Here is a 17,676-nt window from a genome sequence, read left to right as displayed (position 1 = left end):
CCCTATATATGGCACACACCTGCTCTCCTTTCCTTTTCTGTGGCAGTGGCATGTCAGTGAGGGCAGCAGGGGCAGAGTTCGGGGAGGGCGAAAAGGCTGCCAGTACCAGTGAGTGGGTGGCAGTTTCAGGATGAGTCACTGGGGTCTCGAATGAGCCTGGCATCCTGTTTGCAGTCAGATTGTGACAGGACACAGACGGTGGCACCAAGCACCACATTGAGTCAGGAGCCCGCCAGCCTGCACCCGCACAGGCCTGTTGGGTCTGGGGCGGGGACTTTGGGCAAGGACGTAGGAGGCTGGCTGGAGCCCACCGGCCTGCGCCCACACAGAATTTCTGTGGCTGGGCAGGTGCCCTGGGGCAAGGCCATGCAGGGGTGGACCCAGATTTCTTATGAATCCCCTAACAGGGAACCGCTGCTTAAAGTGGTGGAAGGATCTACCACACCCTGGGTGTAGCCACGGGAATAAGACAGCACTTAAAGTGTGGTCCTGAGCTCCCCAGCTCAGCTTTGACATTTCTTTGGCTTGGTTTGTGAACCCTTGTGACCCTCACCCCTTAGGCACTGCAGGGGCCACATGACTCACGCAGAAAAGCCACATTGCAGAGGGAGGGATAGCTCAGTGGTTTGAGCTTTGGCCTGCTAAACCCAAGCTTGTGAGTTCAATCCTTGAGGGGGCCATTTAGGGATCTGGGGCAAAAATTGGGGACTGGTCCTGCTTTGAGCAGGGGGTTGGACTAGATGACCTCCTGAGGTCCCTCCCAACCCTGATGTTTTATGATTCATTGCGCACAAGATTTTTATCCCCCCAAAATCTTCACTCCAGATGAAAAACACCTGCTGCCCTGTGGGAAGCTTCACGCCTATCGTATCCCACCGCTAATATTTAAACCCGACGCTTCTACACAAAACCACCCTTCCTGGTTCATTCAGAACCTCCTTCGCCCTGGGGTTTGTTTTTTGTTGTTGTTTGTTTTAAAACGAACAGCTGTTGAAAGTTGAAACAAAATTTGTTGGTGTCATTTCTAAACGGCATTTTGAAATCTCCTCCAGCATATTTGAAACTTGAGATCAGGGTTGACAGTTCCATGGGGGAAAAAACGTTGGTTTTAATGGAATTGTACATTCAGGTGGGAAATCCTTCTGCCGCTGCAACCAGTATCTGCCACCGCCAGTATCTGGGGTGCCGCTTACTACCTACCCCAGCGGAGGGCTGGCTGGCAAATAGGCTGGAACTCCAAAGCAAGCGAAAACCCTGCTGAGTCCAGCAGTTACACTGTGCTCCATAACCACTGGGACAATTTACCGAGGGTCGTGGTGGCTTCTCCATCCCTGACTATTTCTAAATGAAGATCAGATCGTTTTTCTAAAAGCTCTGCTCTAGGGATGATTGTGGGTCAGGTCTCTGGCCTGTGTTGTACAGGGGGGTCAGACTAGATGTTCCCAGTGGGCCTTTTTGGCCTTGGACTTGATGAACCCATGCCTAAGCAATCCCCATGACCATGAAGAGGGCAGGGAGGGATCATGGATCAGCTTTAGAGGCATTGTGGCCTAGAGGACAGAGCACTGGACTGGGAATCAGGAGTTCTGGAGTCAATTGTCAGCTCTGCTGGGTGACCTTTGGCAGGTCACTTCCCTTTTCTGGGTCTCAGTTTCCCCTTCTGTGAAATGGAGGTAAAGAGATCACCCACATTCGTAAAGTGCTCGGAGACCTACAGATGAAGAGTACTATATAAGTTCTATGTACTAGCGTTTAGTATTTATCCCCACCACAGAGCCTCCACTACTCAGAGCACAGGCGAGCGGAGATCAGACCCAAATATCTCTGGGAACAACCCGGCTGCCTGGCACTGCCGGCCAAGGTGGAGACACAAATGTCACACCCTCCTGATGCAGTGACTCCCACCTAACAGGATCAAGGCTGAAAGGGGGCAACATTACAGACATTGCATGAAGGGCACAATGCAGCCCTGGTGCACATACCCCGGGGAAACCCGACCCAACCCACAGGGCACACAGCCCTGGGGGACGTGCACCTCCCTGCTAAAGGGCTTTCTCTGATATGTGCACCCTGCAGATAAAGACAGGCCCTGGGAGCTCAGTGGTCTGCAGTGTGCATTCTATTAATCTAGCATTAATGGTGGGGCAGGTTAAACTATGCAATGAATCTCCCAGGTGCTCAGACAGCATGGGGGAGTTGGGTGGGGGGATCAGAGCTGAAAGGGAAGAGCTTGTTCCCCACCATCTCTCATTGGTTTCTCTACACAGGATTCCCACGGGATCCCCCACAAAGGATTCCCCTTCACAGGCTAACCCACCTACGGGGGGTGCAGTTACCTCCGTCACTGCGGCATAAAGTAACACACTGTGCAGAGCTTCCATGAACCTGGCAGAGATCACAACCCTCCAAAACTTGGCTCTTTTGCAGCCCGTTTTGTCGCTAGTACGTCCCCTCCCCACCCATCACACACTCACCCGTTTATGGACTAGGTGAAAGAGGAAGAAATAAATCTCTGAACAAGGATGTGCCAAAGAATAAAAAAAAAAAAAGGAGGGGGGGTTGTGTCATTTTCTGCTTCTTTATGAAGGAGAACGAAAGGGCCCCAAAGTGTTGTCTTGTTTCCCCACCACCACCCCCGCCCGCCACTTGTATTTTAATGAGCAATCCAGCCTGGCAGACTCCAGCTGACCGGAAAACTAGCAGGATCCTGAGACCAAGGAAGAGGGACACGGTTAGCGGAGAGAGGAAGGGATTGGGTTGGGTGGGGGGAGGGGGGGGGTTGCGAACTTTCATTTAACTCAAATGCTGGGGAGAAAAACTTCTTTCTTGGCAACATGAATCCCGACTGACTTGATTAAGGGCTGGGAAAGTGGCCAGGCTGCTTCGCTACCATATATCCCCCCCCCGCCCCCCCCAACCAGGGAAGGCAGGAGGTGACAGGCTGGAGAAAATAAATGGGGAAAACCCAGAAAAAAAACTAACCACAACTTTTTTTATTGAGCGGGGGTGGGGCTGGAGGGTGGGGGAAGAGAGAGAGAGCACAAGCAAGCTCAGGTCATCATGTAACGAAAGCAAGCAAGGGTTTCCCTTCACAGGCTACCCCATGGAGGGCTCGAGATGGAGGGACATCTGCTGTCCTCTCCTGCCTCACTTGAACACCCAGCCCTGCTTCTCGGGGTGGCATCTAGGAGTGGAAGCAGAGCTGGGTGGCTGGGTACAGTGAGACAGCCTTCTCTAGAAACAGCTGAACAAGCAACAGGAAAGGTTGTGGAGGAAGAGGAGATGGTGAAACCACAGAAAAGCAGAAGTTAAGAGTGACCACAGCCTGCGAGCAGCCCTCAGCTGGATGGATTCCTTCAGCATTACCAGCAGACATGGGGGAGAAGGAAAAACCATCCAGGACACACTACAGTGCTTCTGATGCTACCGGACGGTAAGTCTCTGCGCTCAGCACACTGCCTGAAATCAGTGGTTTGAGCATTGGCCTGCTAAACCCAGGGTTGTGAGTTCAATCCTTGAGGGGGCCATTTAGGGATCTGGGGCAAAAACTAGGGACTGGTCCTGCTTTGAGCAAGGGGTTGGACTAGATGACTTCTTGAGGTCCCTTCCAACCCTGATAGTCTATGATTAACCAGGAACGTGGCTGGCAGATGGGTAGAAGCTGGTGCATTTTGGACCAGGACTAGACAATCTTGAGGAGTGAGTGCCTTTTAAAAAATAGGCAGCAAGGCAGGGTGACCAGATGTCCCGATTTTATAGGGACAGTCCCGATTTTAGGGTCTTTTTCTTATATAGGCTCCTATTACCCCCCACCCTCTGTTCCGATTTTTCGCACTTGCTGTCAGGTCACCCTACAGCAAGGTCAGTGACTAGAGAGCTCTCCTACAGCAGCTCCTCTAGAAAGGGTCAGGGAAATGCTGTCCACTGCTCCATTAAACAAGATCCACTGAAAATGCAATGTTAACAGAGAAAACCAAACCTCGCCGTTTAACAGGGGGTGAAATGACTTCATTGCACTTAAAACCAAGAGTGTTCTGAAGTTCGGTGTGCATCCTGTAAAAGCAATAAGAGGACGGATGGCACATAGGAATGGGAGAAATTCACCCGGCTTTTGAGAGACGTACTGCAAAAAGTAATTGTTCTAACCATAAAAAGAACAGGAGGACTTGTGGCACCTTAGAGACTAACAAACTTATTTGAGCATAAGCTTTTGTGAGCTACAGCTCACTTCATCGGATGCATTCATCGGATGCATTCATCGGATGCTGTAGCTCACGAAAGCTTATGCTCAAATAAATGTGTTAGTCTCTAAGGTGCCACAAGTCCTCCTGTTCTTTTTGCGAATACAGACTAACACGGTTGCTACTCTGAAACCTGTTCTAACCATAGTTGTTGTATCCTTGGGGGCAGCAATTTTAGGAAGAAATCACTTGGGACACAGAGAGCTGTGAGCCATGAAAGCAGCCATTTATTTTCACCACTGAACTAACCAAACCAGCCAAAACTGGCTGGGCTATCCCCTACTAATCTAACTCAGTTACCATAGCAATAACAAGACACTATTACCACAACAACCAAATACACCACCATAGTGACGAGTTAGTGAGGTTAGTTTGCACTAGACATCTCGGCCCCATTCCCAGCAGACGGCTCCAGACCCAGGGGTTAACCTTCCTTCCTCTCCAATTCCAGTCTCGGTGTGCCAAAATGGGAACCCCAGGCCAGCTTGCAATTCCTCTCTACCTGTGTAAGTAGCATGCTAGGTAAGGGATTGGTCCGCTAAGAGGGGGGTGAAAATAGCCTAGCAGGGCAATCCACATGGAATGGTCTCCCAAAGGGAATGCTGGTGCTTTTTATTGAAGATTACCGGACTATAGAGAGTGGGGCGTGGATTAGTTGTCACCTAACATTAGCTCTCTGTATATTCCACAAAGAGGATTCAAGGAAGCAGAGATTTCCCATCTCTTCGGGTATGTGAGTTTTTCTGTAACTAAATCCCAGCTGCTATATTGTCTAGAGACTGGAGAGGAAGAAAAGGAGGGACCTGTCAATGAAAAGTGACTCAGAAGTAGCCTTTCTCCAGAGGTCTGGGGAGGAACATGAAACTGACTAAAGGATTATTTTGTAAATCAGCGTTTAAGCAGATCAGCTAGGCAACAAAGGTAAAACAGTCATAAGCCCCTAAGTGGTTTAGGAGCCTAAGTTTCATTGACAGTGAAATTAGGCTTCTAAGTCACCAAGGGACTTTTGAAAATTTTACCCACCCGAAGCCCGATTCTCCAAGACACTCTGCACGTTGGGTGCACATTGGGGGCTGAGCTATTTTTTAAAAATTGGGCCCATAGTTTGAGTGCTGAGCATTTGGAAATCCAGCTCTGAGCTCTTTGGAAAAACTCGATCTGTCAAACGATTGAACAGGCTGGCGGCTCCAGCTGGGGGGTTGGGGGGAGACTGAACTGTCTCCCAGGCTTTGTTAAACTAAATGTTGGCACAAACACGGAAACCCACTCGGGCACCGCCAACCTGCGGGGAATCACAGCACAGGCACTTACGGCTGCGGCCTTTAGTTCCAGTCCAGCTTTTGTTGTTTTATTGCTGTTATCCCAGGAGACTTGGAGCATGTGTTTGTTATGGAATGGACCCTGGAGCACAGGATGGGAGCCCAGAGGGGGCTCTGTAAAGCTCAGTAAATCAAAGCTGTGCTTAATTTTCAAAGATTCTGAATTCTAAGGGCTTGTCTACACACAAAAATTGTATCCCTTTAGCTACACCCGTGCAGGAAAATGCTCTACAGGAAGGAGAACATGCCAGATTGTATAAAGGCACCTTTATACCAGTATAGTACCTCCAGAGTAGGGACAGCTCTTACTGACAGTTATACCTGGACACAAACTCAGCGTAGATCAGGCCTTGGTCAATCCTCCTTTGCAACGCTGCTTGTGTTGTCAGCTACACCTGTGCAAAGTGCTCCCATTCTGATCTGGCAGTATTTGGCACCCACTTTGTATTGATGTAAGCGACCACACAAGGTGTGGAAGCAACACAATTGGGCCCTACATGTCTGTGTTTTACCCCTCGTCTATATACACACGTACAAAATCTACAGTAAAAGCATGTTACTAAGGTTGCAAAGTCAAGTCCTCTCAAGTTAGTAAATGCCAAGATTAAGTTGCTTGCTCAACCTTCATTTGCCCTGTCCTCTTGTGCATATGTATTATGATACAGTCTTTAATTATATGATCAAATGCTATTTTTTCCACAAGCCCCTGGCCTCTTTCAGTGCACAAGATGGATGGCACTCAATAAACGAGCACCTAGTCTGTATTTTCTTTGCTCCTCGTTGTTCAACGTGTGGCCCCAGAGCTTAGTTATTACACACTATTCAAACCTTGCTCTGAAGACACAATTATTAATTTCCTCCTGGGCTTTCCTGTGGCTCTCCTCACTGGAGAACCTGGCTCCTTTACAAACGTTAGTCAATTTATTTTCACCACCCCACTGTGAGATGAGGGGCAGTATTTGCCCCATTTTATAGATGGGGAGCTAAGACACAGAGAGATTAAAGGTTAAAAGTATTCACTAATTTTGGGTGCCCAATTTGAGATGCCTTGCTCCTTATTCTTCAGAGTACTTAGCGCTCTATAGCATTTTATATGTCCAAAGTGCAGCTCCCAGTGACTGGAGTTGCAACTATCAGTGCTCAGCACTTCTGCAAATCAGCCCTGAGGGTCTCACATTGGGCAGTCAGCAAATGAGCAAACACATAGTTAGTGACCACCTGTGAAGAGTTTCATGTAAGTGATTTGCCCATCCTCACACAGGAGCTCTGTGGCACACGGTTGGATAGAATCCAGCTCTCCAGTGCAGCGTTAAACTGCCTTAGTCATCAGACTGTCCTTTCTTTGCCTGCAATCCCTTGCCTTATCCACTACACATCTTCCAACTTCTGCAACTAGCGATGCATAGGGATCCTACAGACAATGTTCTCTAGGACACAATGCAGATTCATCCCCAGCGCAGGTTCATCCTGCGCACTGAAGGAGGCTGGGGCCTTGTGGAAGAAACAGTATGTAATTAAAGACTGTCTCATAATGCACACACACAAGGGGGATGAATTAAGGTTGAACAGGCAGTTTCACTCAACAATAGGTCAAAGCGCACTATGGAACTTTTAGTGCACTGTAGCAGGGGTCCACACGGACAATGCGTGGCAAGCTGGTGCCCGGTAGATGTACACCCACGCTTGTCACAGATTAAGCCTCCATATAGACAAGCCCTCAGTTCATAGAATCATAGAATATCAGGGTTGGAAGGGACCTCAGGAGGTCATCTAGTCCAACCCCCTGCTCAAAGTTAATTGATCTTCCTGCCTGAAACGTATTTATTTGTATTTAAAGTAGTACAGGAATGAGTATTCTCTGGTAATGGCCTTAAAAGGCAGCAGGAGACGCAGGTTCTGTTTCCAGCTCTTCTAATGATTCTCTGCATGACTATGGACAAGTTGCTTCCTCTGCCTCAGTTTTCCCCTCTATAATACTGGGATAACAACACTTCCCCCCTCCACCATCTGTAAAGTGTTTAGAGATAGACAGTGGGATCTGCATGCTCCTGTGGGACTGTATGTGAATGGGGTAGACAGTATTACTATCCAGTGCAGCCTGGGCAGTGCTGGGGCTGGTGTGTGCAGAATGAACCAGAGATGACATTAAATAACCTGAACCACAGCTCCAAACGCATAAAGAACAGACATACTGGGTCAGACCAATGGTCCATCTAGCCCAGTGTCCTGTCGTCTGACAGTCACTGGTGCCAGATGCTTCAGAGGGAATGAACAGAACAGGACAATTATCGAGTGATCCATCCCGTCGCCCATTCCCAGCTTCTGGCAATCAGGGTAGGGACACCCAGAGCCCTGGGTAGCCAAAGATGGTCAGGGATGCAAATAGCTATTGATGGACCTATCCTCCATGAACTTACCTAGTTCTTTTTTTTTAAAACCTGTTATATTTTTGGTCTTCACAACATCCCCTGGCAACAGGGTGACTGTTTGTTGTGCAAATAATTCCTTTTGTTGGTTTTAAACCTGCTGCCTGCTCATTTAATTGAGTGACCCTGGCTCCTGTATTATGTGGAGGCGTAAATAACATTTATCTAGCCCCTTTTCCCACATCAGCCATGACTTTAGAGACCTCTCAGAACCCCCCTCACATTTTCACAAGTGCTCTCTGATTTTGGATGCTCATCTTGACACACCAGGGCCTGATATTTAGAGGTGCAGCGTGCCCTCAGCTCCCCCTGGAAAGCAGCACTCGAGCTCAGCCTGGGTGAGCCTGAGCTCAAGATGGACTCCCAAGATCAGTGGCCACTTGTGATAGGTTCATAGATTCAACCAGCAGAAGGGTTGACTATGATCATCCAGACTGACCTTCTGTCCAACACAGGCCAGAGATCGCCCCCAGCACAACTCCTTTGGAGCTAACATAGATCCTTAAAAAACAAATGACTAGAGATGGAGAATCCCCCACAACACTGAATAAATTGTTCCAATGGTTAATTACCCTCACTGTTAAAAATGTACACCTTATTTCCCATCTGACTGTGCCTAGCCTTGGCCATTGTGCTTTCTGGCAGCTGGGTGACCAGACGTCCCGTTTTTAAAGGGACAGTCCCATATCTAAGCCCTCCTGCAAGTGTCCTGACTTTTTCTTAAAAACAGGCAAATTGCCCCGTATTTTCTGTCTGGCAGGGCCTGCTGCTGGCTGGATCCCTGCTCGCCAGCTGCCTGCCCATCAGCAGTGAGTTGGGGGGTTCAGTGGCTGATGATGGGGGTGAGCGTGCAAGGCTGGAGGTGGGATAAAGATGCAGCGCGTGGGGCGGCCACTCCCCCTGTTGGTCCATCAGCACAGTCCCCGCTGCGTGCCGGCTGTCGGCCACCAGGGCCCCAACCCCCGTCCGGACGGCGGTGGCTGGTGTGCGCAGGCAAGTGCCAGGCAGAGGCCGGTTACGTGTCACCTCTGCTGCCCACCCATCAGTGCTTTACGTGCTCCCCCTCTCGCCGTCCTCTCCCTGCTTTGCCCCTTCACCAGCTGCTCCTCCCCATCCCCAGCTGCTCCTCCAAATCCCCCCTGGCAGGGCGCGTCCTGCTCCCAGTGCTGTGCGGAGAACCAGCCCCTGGTCGGAGAGCTCAGCTCACCAGCAGCCTGACCGGCGGCTCCTTCCTTTCCCTGCTGCCTGTGGCTGGGCCGGCCCCCTGGGAGAGCCCAAGACCCTCCAGCCTTGGGCACTGGCCAGGAGGAGCAGAGCCAGGCATGTGCCAAAGCCCCGCACAGCACTGGCAGGGGGAAGCTGATGAGGTTCAATAAGGATAAGTGCAGAGTCCTGCACTTAGGACGGAAGAATCCAATGCACAGCTACAGACTAGGGACCGAATGGCTCGGCAGCAGTTCTGCGGAAAAGGACCTAGGGGTGACAGTGGACAAGAAGCTGGATATGAGTCAGCAGTGTGCCCTTGTTGCCAAGAAGGCCAATGGCATTTTGGGATGTATAAGTAGGGGCATAGCGAGCAGATCGAGGGACGTGATTGTTCCCCTCTATTCGACATTGGTGAGGCCTCATCTGGAGTACTGTGTCCAGTTTTGGGCCCCACACTACAAGAAGGATGTGGATAAATTGGAGAGAGTCCAGCGAAGGGCAACAAAAATGATTAGGGGTCTGGAACACATGACTTATGAGGAGAGGCCGAGGGAACTGGGATTGTTTAGTCTGCAGAAGAGAAGAATGAGGGGGGATTTGATAGCTGCTTTCAACTACCTGAAAGGGGGTTCCAAAGAGGATGGTTCTAGACTGTTCTCAATGGTAGCAGATGACAGAACGAGGAGTAATGGTCTCAAGTTGCAGTGGGGGAGGTTTAGATTGGATCTTAGGAAAAACTTTTTCACTATGAGCGTGGTGAAACACTGGAATGCGTTACCTAGGGAGGTGGTAGAATCTCCTTCCTTAGAGGTTTTTAAGGTCAGGCTTGACAAAACCCTGGCTGGGATGATTTAACTGGGAATTGGTCCTGCTTCGAGCAGGGGGTTGGACTAGATGACCTTCACGGGTCCCTTCCAACCCTGATATTCTATGATTCTATGATTCTAAGCCTCTCCGCCCCTCAGCTAAGCTCTTGAGTGGCGGGGGGCAGCGATTTCCAACCCGTTCATACCCCGAACCTGAAGGCTCCACAGTAGCCTTCCCCACCCGCCAGGCAGGGGCTTAGCATCCTCTTTACCTGTCCCTCACCCCTGCCTTCCAGTCCCCCCCCCCCACCAGTCCTGGCCCCAAGGAGCACAGGGCTTCTCCATCCCCTAAGCACCCTCCTCTGCTGAGCCACCTCTCTGGCCGGGTTCGCTGAAGCCCCTGCAGTCAGGTTCCCTGGGCCCTGATGCATCCTTAGGGCTTAACCCCTTCCTGCCCGCACTGTAGGCGCCTGGGTTGTCCGTGGCCTGCAGCGGCCTGCAGGTGTTAGCTGCCTTTCAACACTGTGGGGGCAGGAAGGGACAAGCTGCTTCCACTTCCAGCTGTGGGGGAGGGAAAGTGGGGGGAGCAAAGACACAGGCCAGGGCATTCCTCCCCCACGGCTGGAAGCAGCTCCCGTCCCTTCCCTCCTGCACAGTGCCTAGAGGCTGCTGCTGGCCACATTCTGGTGTGAACCCTGGCAGAAATCGGGGGTGAGGGAGCGCATGTGATCCTGCATCTCCATCCCCAACCCGCACACATGCATGTTGCCTTGGGAAGATGTGGCGCCAGGTACCAGGAGAGGCGGGTCCATCCCGGGGGCCCAGCCAGGCATGGACGGTGGAGAGCACCAGGCAGGGACGAGAGGGTTGGGTCGGTCGGTCACCCCTCCCCCTGCCCCCCCATGTGAGAGAGGTATACCGGAGTGTATGTGTGTCACTTCTTCCTGTGAACCCTAAAGCCTTTGTCATAACCATAAAGGTAGCCTAAAATTCCTCCTTACCTGTAAGGGGTTAAGAAGCTCAAATAGCCTGGTTGGCACCTGACCAAAGGAACCAATGGGGACAAAAGATACTTTCAAATCTGGTGGGGGGAGAGGCTTTATATTGGGTTCTTTGTTTCTGTGTTCTTCTCTCTTAGGACTAAGAGGGACCGGACATCAATCCAGGTCCTCCAAACCCTTCTAAGCCAGTCTCTCATATTACACAAATTGTAAGTACAGCCAGGCAAGGCGTATTAGTTTATCTTTGTTTTCTCAACTTGTGAATTTTCCGTTTGATGGAGGGAGGTTTATCCCTGTTTTGTTGTAACTTTGAAACTAAGACTAGAGGGGGTTCCCCTGTGTTTTGTTCATCTTTTGTTACCATGTACAGTTATCTTCCAACCTGATTTTACAGAGGGGATTTTTACCTTTTCTTTTTTTTTAAATAAAATTCTTCTTTTAAGAACTGATTGATTTTTTTTTTTCAGTGTCCAAAGACCCAGGGGTTTGGGTCTGTGATCACTTTGTAACCAATTGGTTCGGAGATTATTCTCAAGCCTCCCCAGGAAAGGGAGTGGAAGGGCTTGGGGGGATATTTTGGGGGAACAGGAACTCCAACTGGTCCTTTCCCTGATTCTTTGTCTAAATCACTTGGTGGTGGCAGCGTACTGTTCAAGGACAAGGTGGAATTTGTGCCTTGGGAAAGTAAGCTTCAGGGGTCTTGCATGCGCGTCGCCACATCTGTACCCTAGAGTTCAGAGTGGGGAAGGAGCCCTGGCAGCCTTAAAGATAAGAAGGTAAATAAAAAGAACCCAGCTACGCAGGGTTTCTTTTTAACAGGGGCTCAGTCAACTTAATGTTAATTTGAACGATGGTGCTGCATAGCTCTGATTGATTGCTATCGAACTCGCCTGAATAAGAGTAATTTTACCAGGTGTCCTGTATTCAGCATAGGGAAACATGGTCACCCTAGGCAGGTCGATCTCTGGAGACCTATGGAATCGGACCAGCTGGTGTGTTTGTGAGCATCCAGCTGCTAGGGGCTCTCAAGCCAGGGCTGTTGAGGCAGGGCTCTGAGCTTTGCAGCTGGAAATAAACTGCAGAGGCCCCGCTTCTGCAAAAACACACCTCTCAGGGGTATCACGGTTATAACCACCATAAATAAGTACAAACCTTCCAGCATGTGACCACATCCCCTTCATGCTGTTTAAACCCTTTAGCAGAATGAAAATAGAGCCATCTATATACACACTGCAGCTCTCCTAGGGCTCAAGCTTCTTGTCCCGGCTGCTAAATAGCAACCCCTCCCCCAGGCATTGACCAGTTTCTTCCTAAGGGTCCGAGACTGGCTAGTCTCAGCTGCACCAGATTCCGCTCCAGCTAGGAAGTGCTTCCCTCATCCAACTCTGCAGCCCTCTGCTGAAATTTAATCCCCAAAACCTAATACAAGGTATTCCCTCTGGGCAGCACTGGGGTGGGACAGCTTATGGCAGGAGGGTCGAATCCAAGGGGCAGCAAGAGTCCTGTAAACCCCGTCACACAGATCAGTGACCACGTTCTGTAAAAATCATGGACCTTAGCCATGCTAGTGATATCAGCTCTTCTCCTTTCCTTCCATCTGCTAGTTCCCTGCGTCCCCTTGAATTTCCTCCCAACCCACTAAGATGCTCAGACACATGCCCCCTGAAAACAGGAGGCTGCAGAAGGTGCATTGTTATATGCTGGAGCAGGCTGATTTTTACTGTCCCTCTTCTCCATTCCAGGGGCTGGACTCAACATTGTTCATGAAGCAGGAATTCTGCCAAGAACCCAACCCACCCAGCAGCTCAGCAGTGCAGGTGCAATGTAAGCTGCTGCTGAAGATGCGAACTTGCTCCTTACCTATGTTGAAGGCCTTGGCCAGTGCAATAATATTTGCAGTCATTCTCTGGAACCTGAATTTCCTTGGCTACCAATCTGAGGTTCCTGGCCCAACCCTGGGGCACAGCGAACCCCTGACAGTCCTGATCTGGCACTGGCCCTTCCACCATACACTGAACCTCAGCACTGACATTTGCGCAGACCGCTACAAGATCAAGGGCTGCCAGCTGACGAGGGACCACAGATTCTTTAACCAGGCAGATGTTGTGGTGTTCCATCATCGGGAGCTGCAACAGGGCAAGGTAAGACTCCCAATAGAAAGGAGGCCTCCTGGACAAAACTGGGTGTGGGTTACCCTGGAGTCCCCCACCAACACTAAGGCACTGACTGGCTGGAACCAAACCTTCAACTGGGTCATGACATACAGACAAGACTCGGACATCTTCATGCCATATGGGGAGCTTGTGCGCCATCCATCAGCCAGTGTGGACATTCCAACCAAAACTGGCTTGGTGTCCTGGGTCATTAGTAACTACCACCGGACTCAGAAGAGAGTGCAGGTCTACAGAGAGCTGTCCAGACATCTCCAAGTGAACGTATATGGGAAAGCAAACAAGAAGCCACTGTGCCCAGACTGCCTCTTGCCAACCACCTCCAGGTACAAGTTCTACCTGGCCTTTGAGAACTCCATCCACAAGGACTACATCACTGAGAAGCTGTGGAGGAATGCGCTGCTGGCCAGCACAGTGCCGGTGGTGCTGGGGCCCCCCCGAGCCAACTACGAGAAGTTCATCCCCGCAGACTCATTCATCCACACCGAGGACTTCAGCTCCATGAAGGAGCTGGCCAGCTTCTTGAAGACCATGAATTCCAGCCGTTACAGGGCATTCTTCGAGTGGAGGAAGAGGTATAGGGTGAAGCTCTACACAGACTGGCAAGAACGGTTCTGCACCATCTGCACCAGGTACCCCCGCCTGGCCCAGGGGCAAATCTACCCTGACCTGGCGAGCTGGTTCAGTGCTTGAGAAGATGGGGCTGGACCAAGCTGAGGCTTTTCAGAGATGTGTGACTTGTACAGAGAAGCCAGGCCATCTGCGTCAGCGGAAAAGGATGTCCGTGAGGGCTGGCTCGTTTTGAGTCAAGTGACTGGTGGGGTGACTGAGGGCACTGAGCAGGACCTGGGTCTGGGAGCCAGGAGCTCTGAGTACCAGTCCCAGCTCTGACACAGACGTGGTGAGACCTGGTGCATGTCGCTGGTACTCAGCTTCCCCATCTATAAAGGCTCGTACACTTATCTACCTCACAGGGGTGTTGTGAGGACTAACCGGTGCCTTGGAAATAGATGGTGCTAAGTGAGGATTGTTGAGCCCGCAGTTCAGCAGGTGGGAGGGTTCTGCACTGGCAAGGGCAGGCCAGTGAGCATTGCTGGGCTGGGAAATTAGGATTTGCCAGCCCTTGTTTAGGGAATGCCAAAGAAATGGCTAGTTGCTCCCCTTTGCCCTCTCAGGAATAAATGGGGCAGAGGAACGAGGTCGGGGGGGAGGGGTAAATGTGACCCCCTGCTCTGCATTACTGTATTGCAGTGCTAGGGTGGGGCAGATCGGGAGGGGCACCAGCAAGATCAATGAACTCTCTCTGGGGTTCAAATACCCTTCAGATGCCAGCCAGACCTTGAGCAGCAGAAGGAAGGCCAGTCTCATAGAATATCAGGGTTGGAAGGGACCTCAGGAGACCATCTAGTCCAACCCTCTGCTCAAAACAGGACCAATCCCCAATTTTTGCCCCAGATCCCTAAATGGCCCCCTCAAGGATTGAACTCACAAGCTTGGGTTTAGCAGGCCAATGCTCCAGCCACTGAGCTATCCCTCCCCCCAGTCTCTTCCTTGCACTCTCCTCTCTGGGAGGTGCTCAGATGCCCCCCCCCAAGTAACAGGCACCCATGTAAGAAACTGGATCGATAGAAGAGGAAGGGGCTCCAATTTGTCTGTCCCTGCTGTGTGGTCCATTTCCTCCCCATGCTGGAGCCCCTGCCATTCAGGCAGTGGCAAGAGCAAAGGCGCCAGTCCGAAAGAGGTTTCCTGTCTTGCTTCTGCTTAGTCAGTCCCCGGTGCACTGCTTGGGGGGCACCCACTGAGCTGGGGTGGTGGGTGCTGGCAAGGCACAATGCTTTCTCAAGAGCAATCACAGCCCGTTCAGTGCTGGGGACGAGTCATAGGGGGATGGCTGTGGTTTCTCACTCCTTTCTCGTATTCTTCGTATCTCTGGCAGGAAGCCGTTGAGTCTGGTTTCGCTCTGATGTGAGGCTCCCTGCAGCAGGTACTGCCTGCCCAAGCCCTGTATGCACCCAGGGAAGGAGTCACTTTATGGGAGGTGTCATGCAAAGGAGCCGCAAGCAGCAGATGCCCCCAGGCAACGAGTATAGCCCCTACTCGCCCCAACCTCCCGCCCAGGGGTCAGCTTTGGTTAGTTTAGTACAATAGTAGGGTTACCAGATAGCAACTGTGAAAAAACAGGACGGGGTAGGGGTAATAGGCGCCCATATAAGAAAAAGTCCCAAAAAATGGGACTGCCCCTTTAATAACAGGACAGATGGTCACCCTAGACAACAGGAAAAATATGGCTGAGATTTTCAAAGCCGCCTGATTTGAATACTCCGTTCCCATTATGTTTCCACACGCCCCTGCCTCAGTCGGCGCACAGGACGGATGGCGCTCAGCAAACGAGCAGCTACTCAGCGTTGCATTTTACCCTCATTCAGCATGAGGTCTGGTGTGATACTTTCAATGGAATAAAAGGGCCCAGAGAGGCAAAGGTGTCAACCAGACTCTGTCCCTGCACAACACTAGACCGGTAAACACAGTTTGGGTTTGAGTACACAGACGCATGGCAACGGACACCACTAAAAGCACCTTCTATTTAAGATAGAGCAAAAGGAAAACCAGTTAAAGCCTTGGAAATGTGAAGTACTCAGTAAGGCTTTCATTGCAGGACTAGCCAGAAGGTTCTCAAACTTTTCGTGCTGTGACCCCCTTTGAAAATATTTCAGGCTGTGACAACCCTCCACCCCAAAAAGTGATGAGCCCTCCACCATCCCATGCCGCCCTTATTTCTGCACTGCTGTGACAGCAAAGCTGCGGTCAGAGCTGGGCGTGCGGCCAGCCACAGCCACTCTCACAACCCCGCAACAACAGTCTTGCAACCCCCTGTTGGGTCAGGACCCCACTTTGAGAAACTCTGTTTGTGGAGCATTTTCACCAGGCAACTCCCTCCTCCCCCGGGCTGACAGTTTTGGAGACGGGATTTAAGATGGTAATTTACGCTCCTCTTTGGGGGGAAAAAAGAAGTTAGTGGAGATAGGCAGGCGCTGCTGGTGGTAAAGTTTGATTCCGCCTCCTTTAAGGAAAAACAAAACAAACACACACAGCAAAGGGACAGGGCAGAAAAGAACAGCAAAGACAGAAAACGCAGCTTCTCCGGTGCCAACTCTCACTTGCAAACTCACGGCTGGAGAAACACAGGCCCAGTACTATCTTTCTGCCACTCCAAGCCCCAGCACGCTGGTACCAGCGGCAGGCTGGTTAGGGCATTGCTTTCAGCTGCCTCTCAGGTCACGGGCTCACAGCAGTTTGCAAAAGAGACAGCCTCAGCCCCACCAAGTTGGACTTATTAAACAGCAGGCAACAAGGAGAGTGCTAGGACAGAGAGGTAATAAGGTGAGGAAGGAAAGGGACACAAGGGAGGGGCTGCTGATGGGAACCCAAGTCTTAACTTTCAGGTGGCATTTGTCAGGACAGCCTTGGGGCTGGCTGAGGCGGACACAGGCCGGGGCAGGCTGGCAGAACTGGCTGGCAGCTAGGAAGGTAGCAATACGGATTAGGAGCCTATATACCTGCCTCGTGATCACCTGGTTAGGCCCTCGCTTGTGGATTGGCTGGGACCTGGTTGACTGGCATGGGTCTATCATAGGACTTGCAGGTAACAGATGATTCACCAGCTCTGGCTCAGGAATGACTCATCACAGTGTCCAGGATTTAGCCAGAGCCAGAGGAGGTGGTGATGTCATCAGGTCCTTCTCTCTGGCCGGGTCTGGTCAGGCTAGCAAAGGCCCAGTGGTGTCACGGTGGATCCTGGGGTTCCAGGAGACCATGCAGGTAGCAGCTATGATGGTGAAGCTTGCTCCTTTCAGTCCACCCATCTCTCAGCCATTTGATCCTTTCCCCAGAGTTGTTTGTTTTTTTAAAGCACCCCAAAAGGGGGTGATGGGCAGCATGGCCCTTTCCCTCATTATTTTGTCCACCAATTAAGCTCCAGCTTTCGCCCATTAATTTCTGGTTCCATTCCAGGCATGGCTTTAACACAGTCCGCAAGTGGGATCAGGGGAGCTTTCATTTGGACTAAACCACTTTTTGTCTTATCTTCTGCTGCCTTTTATATGCAATTTTGTGTAACAGGCTGAGTTGGACTTTTGCTGGCTTGGGCGGCTTAGAGCAGGATGGAGGGCTTTGCAACAGGCCACAGGCCTTATTTCCTGCACACTCTTCAAACCCTGCTCTGAAGACAGAATTATTACATTTCCTTAGGGGCTTTTCTAAGGCTCCCATGGCAAAAGCACAGTGCTTCACAGACATTAGTGCATTTCCCTTCCCAAGGCTCCTGTTAGGGGAGGGAGCTGTTGCCTGAACTGAGGCACAATGAGAGGTGATGGTCAGAAGTTTCTACTAATTTGGGTGCCCAAGCTGAGACACCTGGGGCCTGGCTTTTTGGCATATTTAGCACTTCTATAGCACTTCAGATGGGCAAAGCACAGCTCCTGGTGTCTTCAGCTGCCACTGAGCGGG

The 17,676-nt window shown here is 51.0% G+C and overlaps 1 protein-coding gene across 2 annotated transcripts; it reads left to right on the top strand.

The window, feature by feature from the left end:
* Nucleotides 1-3,094: 3,094 nt before the first annotated feature.
* FUT7 (fucosyltransferase 7) lies at nucleotides 3,095-14,243 on the top strand. 2 transcript variants are annotated; one of them, XM_077835943.1, is made up of 3 exons: nucleotides 3,095-3,433; nucleotides 11,137-11,208; nucleotides 12,742-14,243. In XM_077835943.1, exon 3 carries the CDS (start codon nucleotides 12,763-12,765, stop codon nucleotides 13,861-13,863), a length of 1,101 nt encoding a protein of 366 aa, XP_077692069.1. In that variant the 5' UTR covers nucleotides 3,095-3,433; nucleotides 11,137-11,208; nucleotides 12,742-12,762; the 3' UTR covers nucleotides 13,864-14,243. The 2 variants fall into 2 exon arrangements, with proteins under 2 accessions (XP_077692069.1, XP_077692070.1); XM_077835944.1 differs by lacking the exon at nucleotides 11,137-11,208.
* Nucleotides 14,244-17,676: the final 3,433 nt, after the last annotated feature.

This window comes from Eretmochelys imbricata, chromosome 16 (genome assembly GCF_965152235.1).
Source record: "Eretmochelys imbricata isolate rEreImb1 chromosome 16, rEreImb1.hap1, whole genome shotgun sequence".
Classification (NCBI taxonomy): domain Eukaryota; kingdom Metazoa; phylum Chordata; order Testudines; family Cheloniidae; genus Eretmochelys; species Eretmochelys imbricata.
The sequence above is the reverse complement of the archived record's forward strand: the minus strand, read 5'-3'. Positions and strand labels throughout refer to the sequence as shown.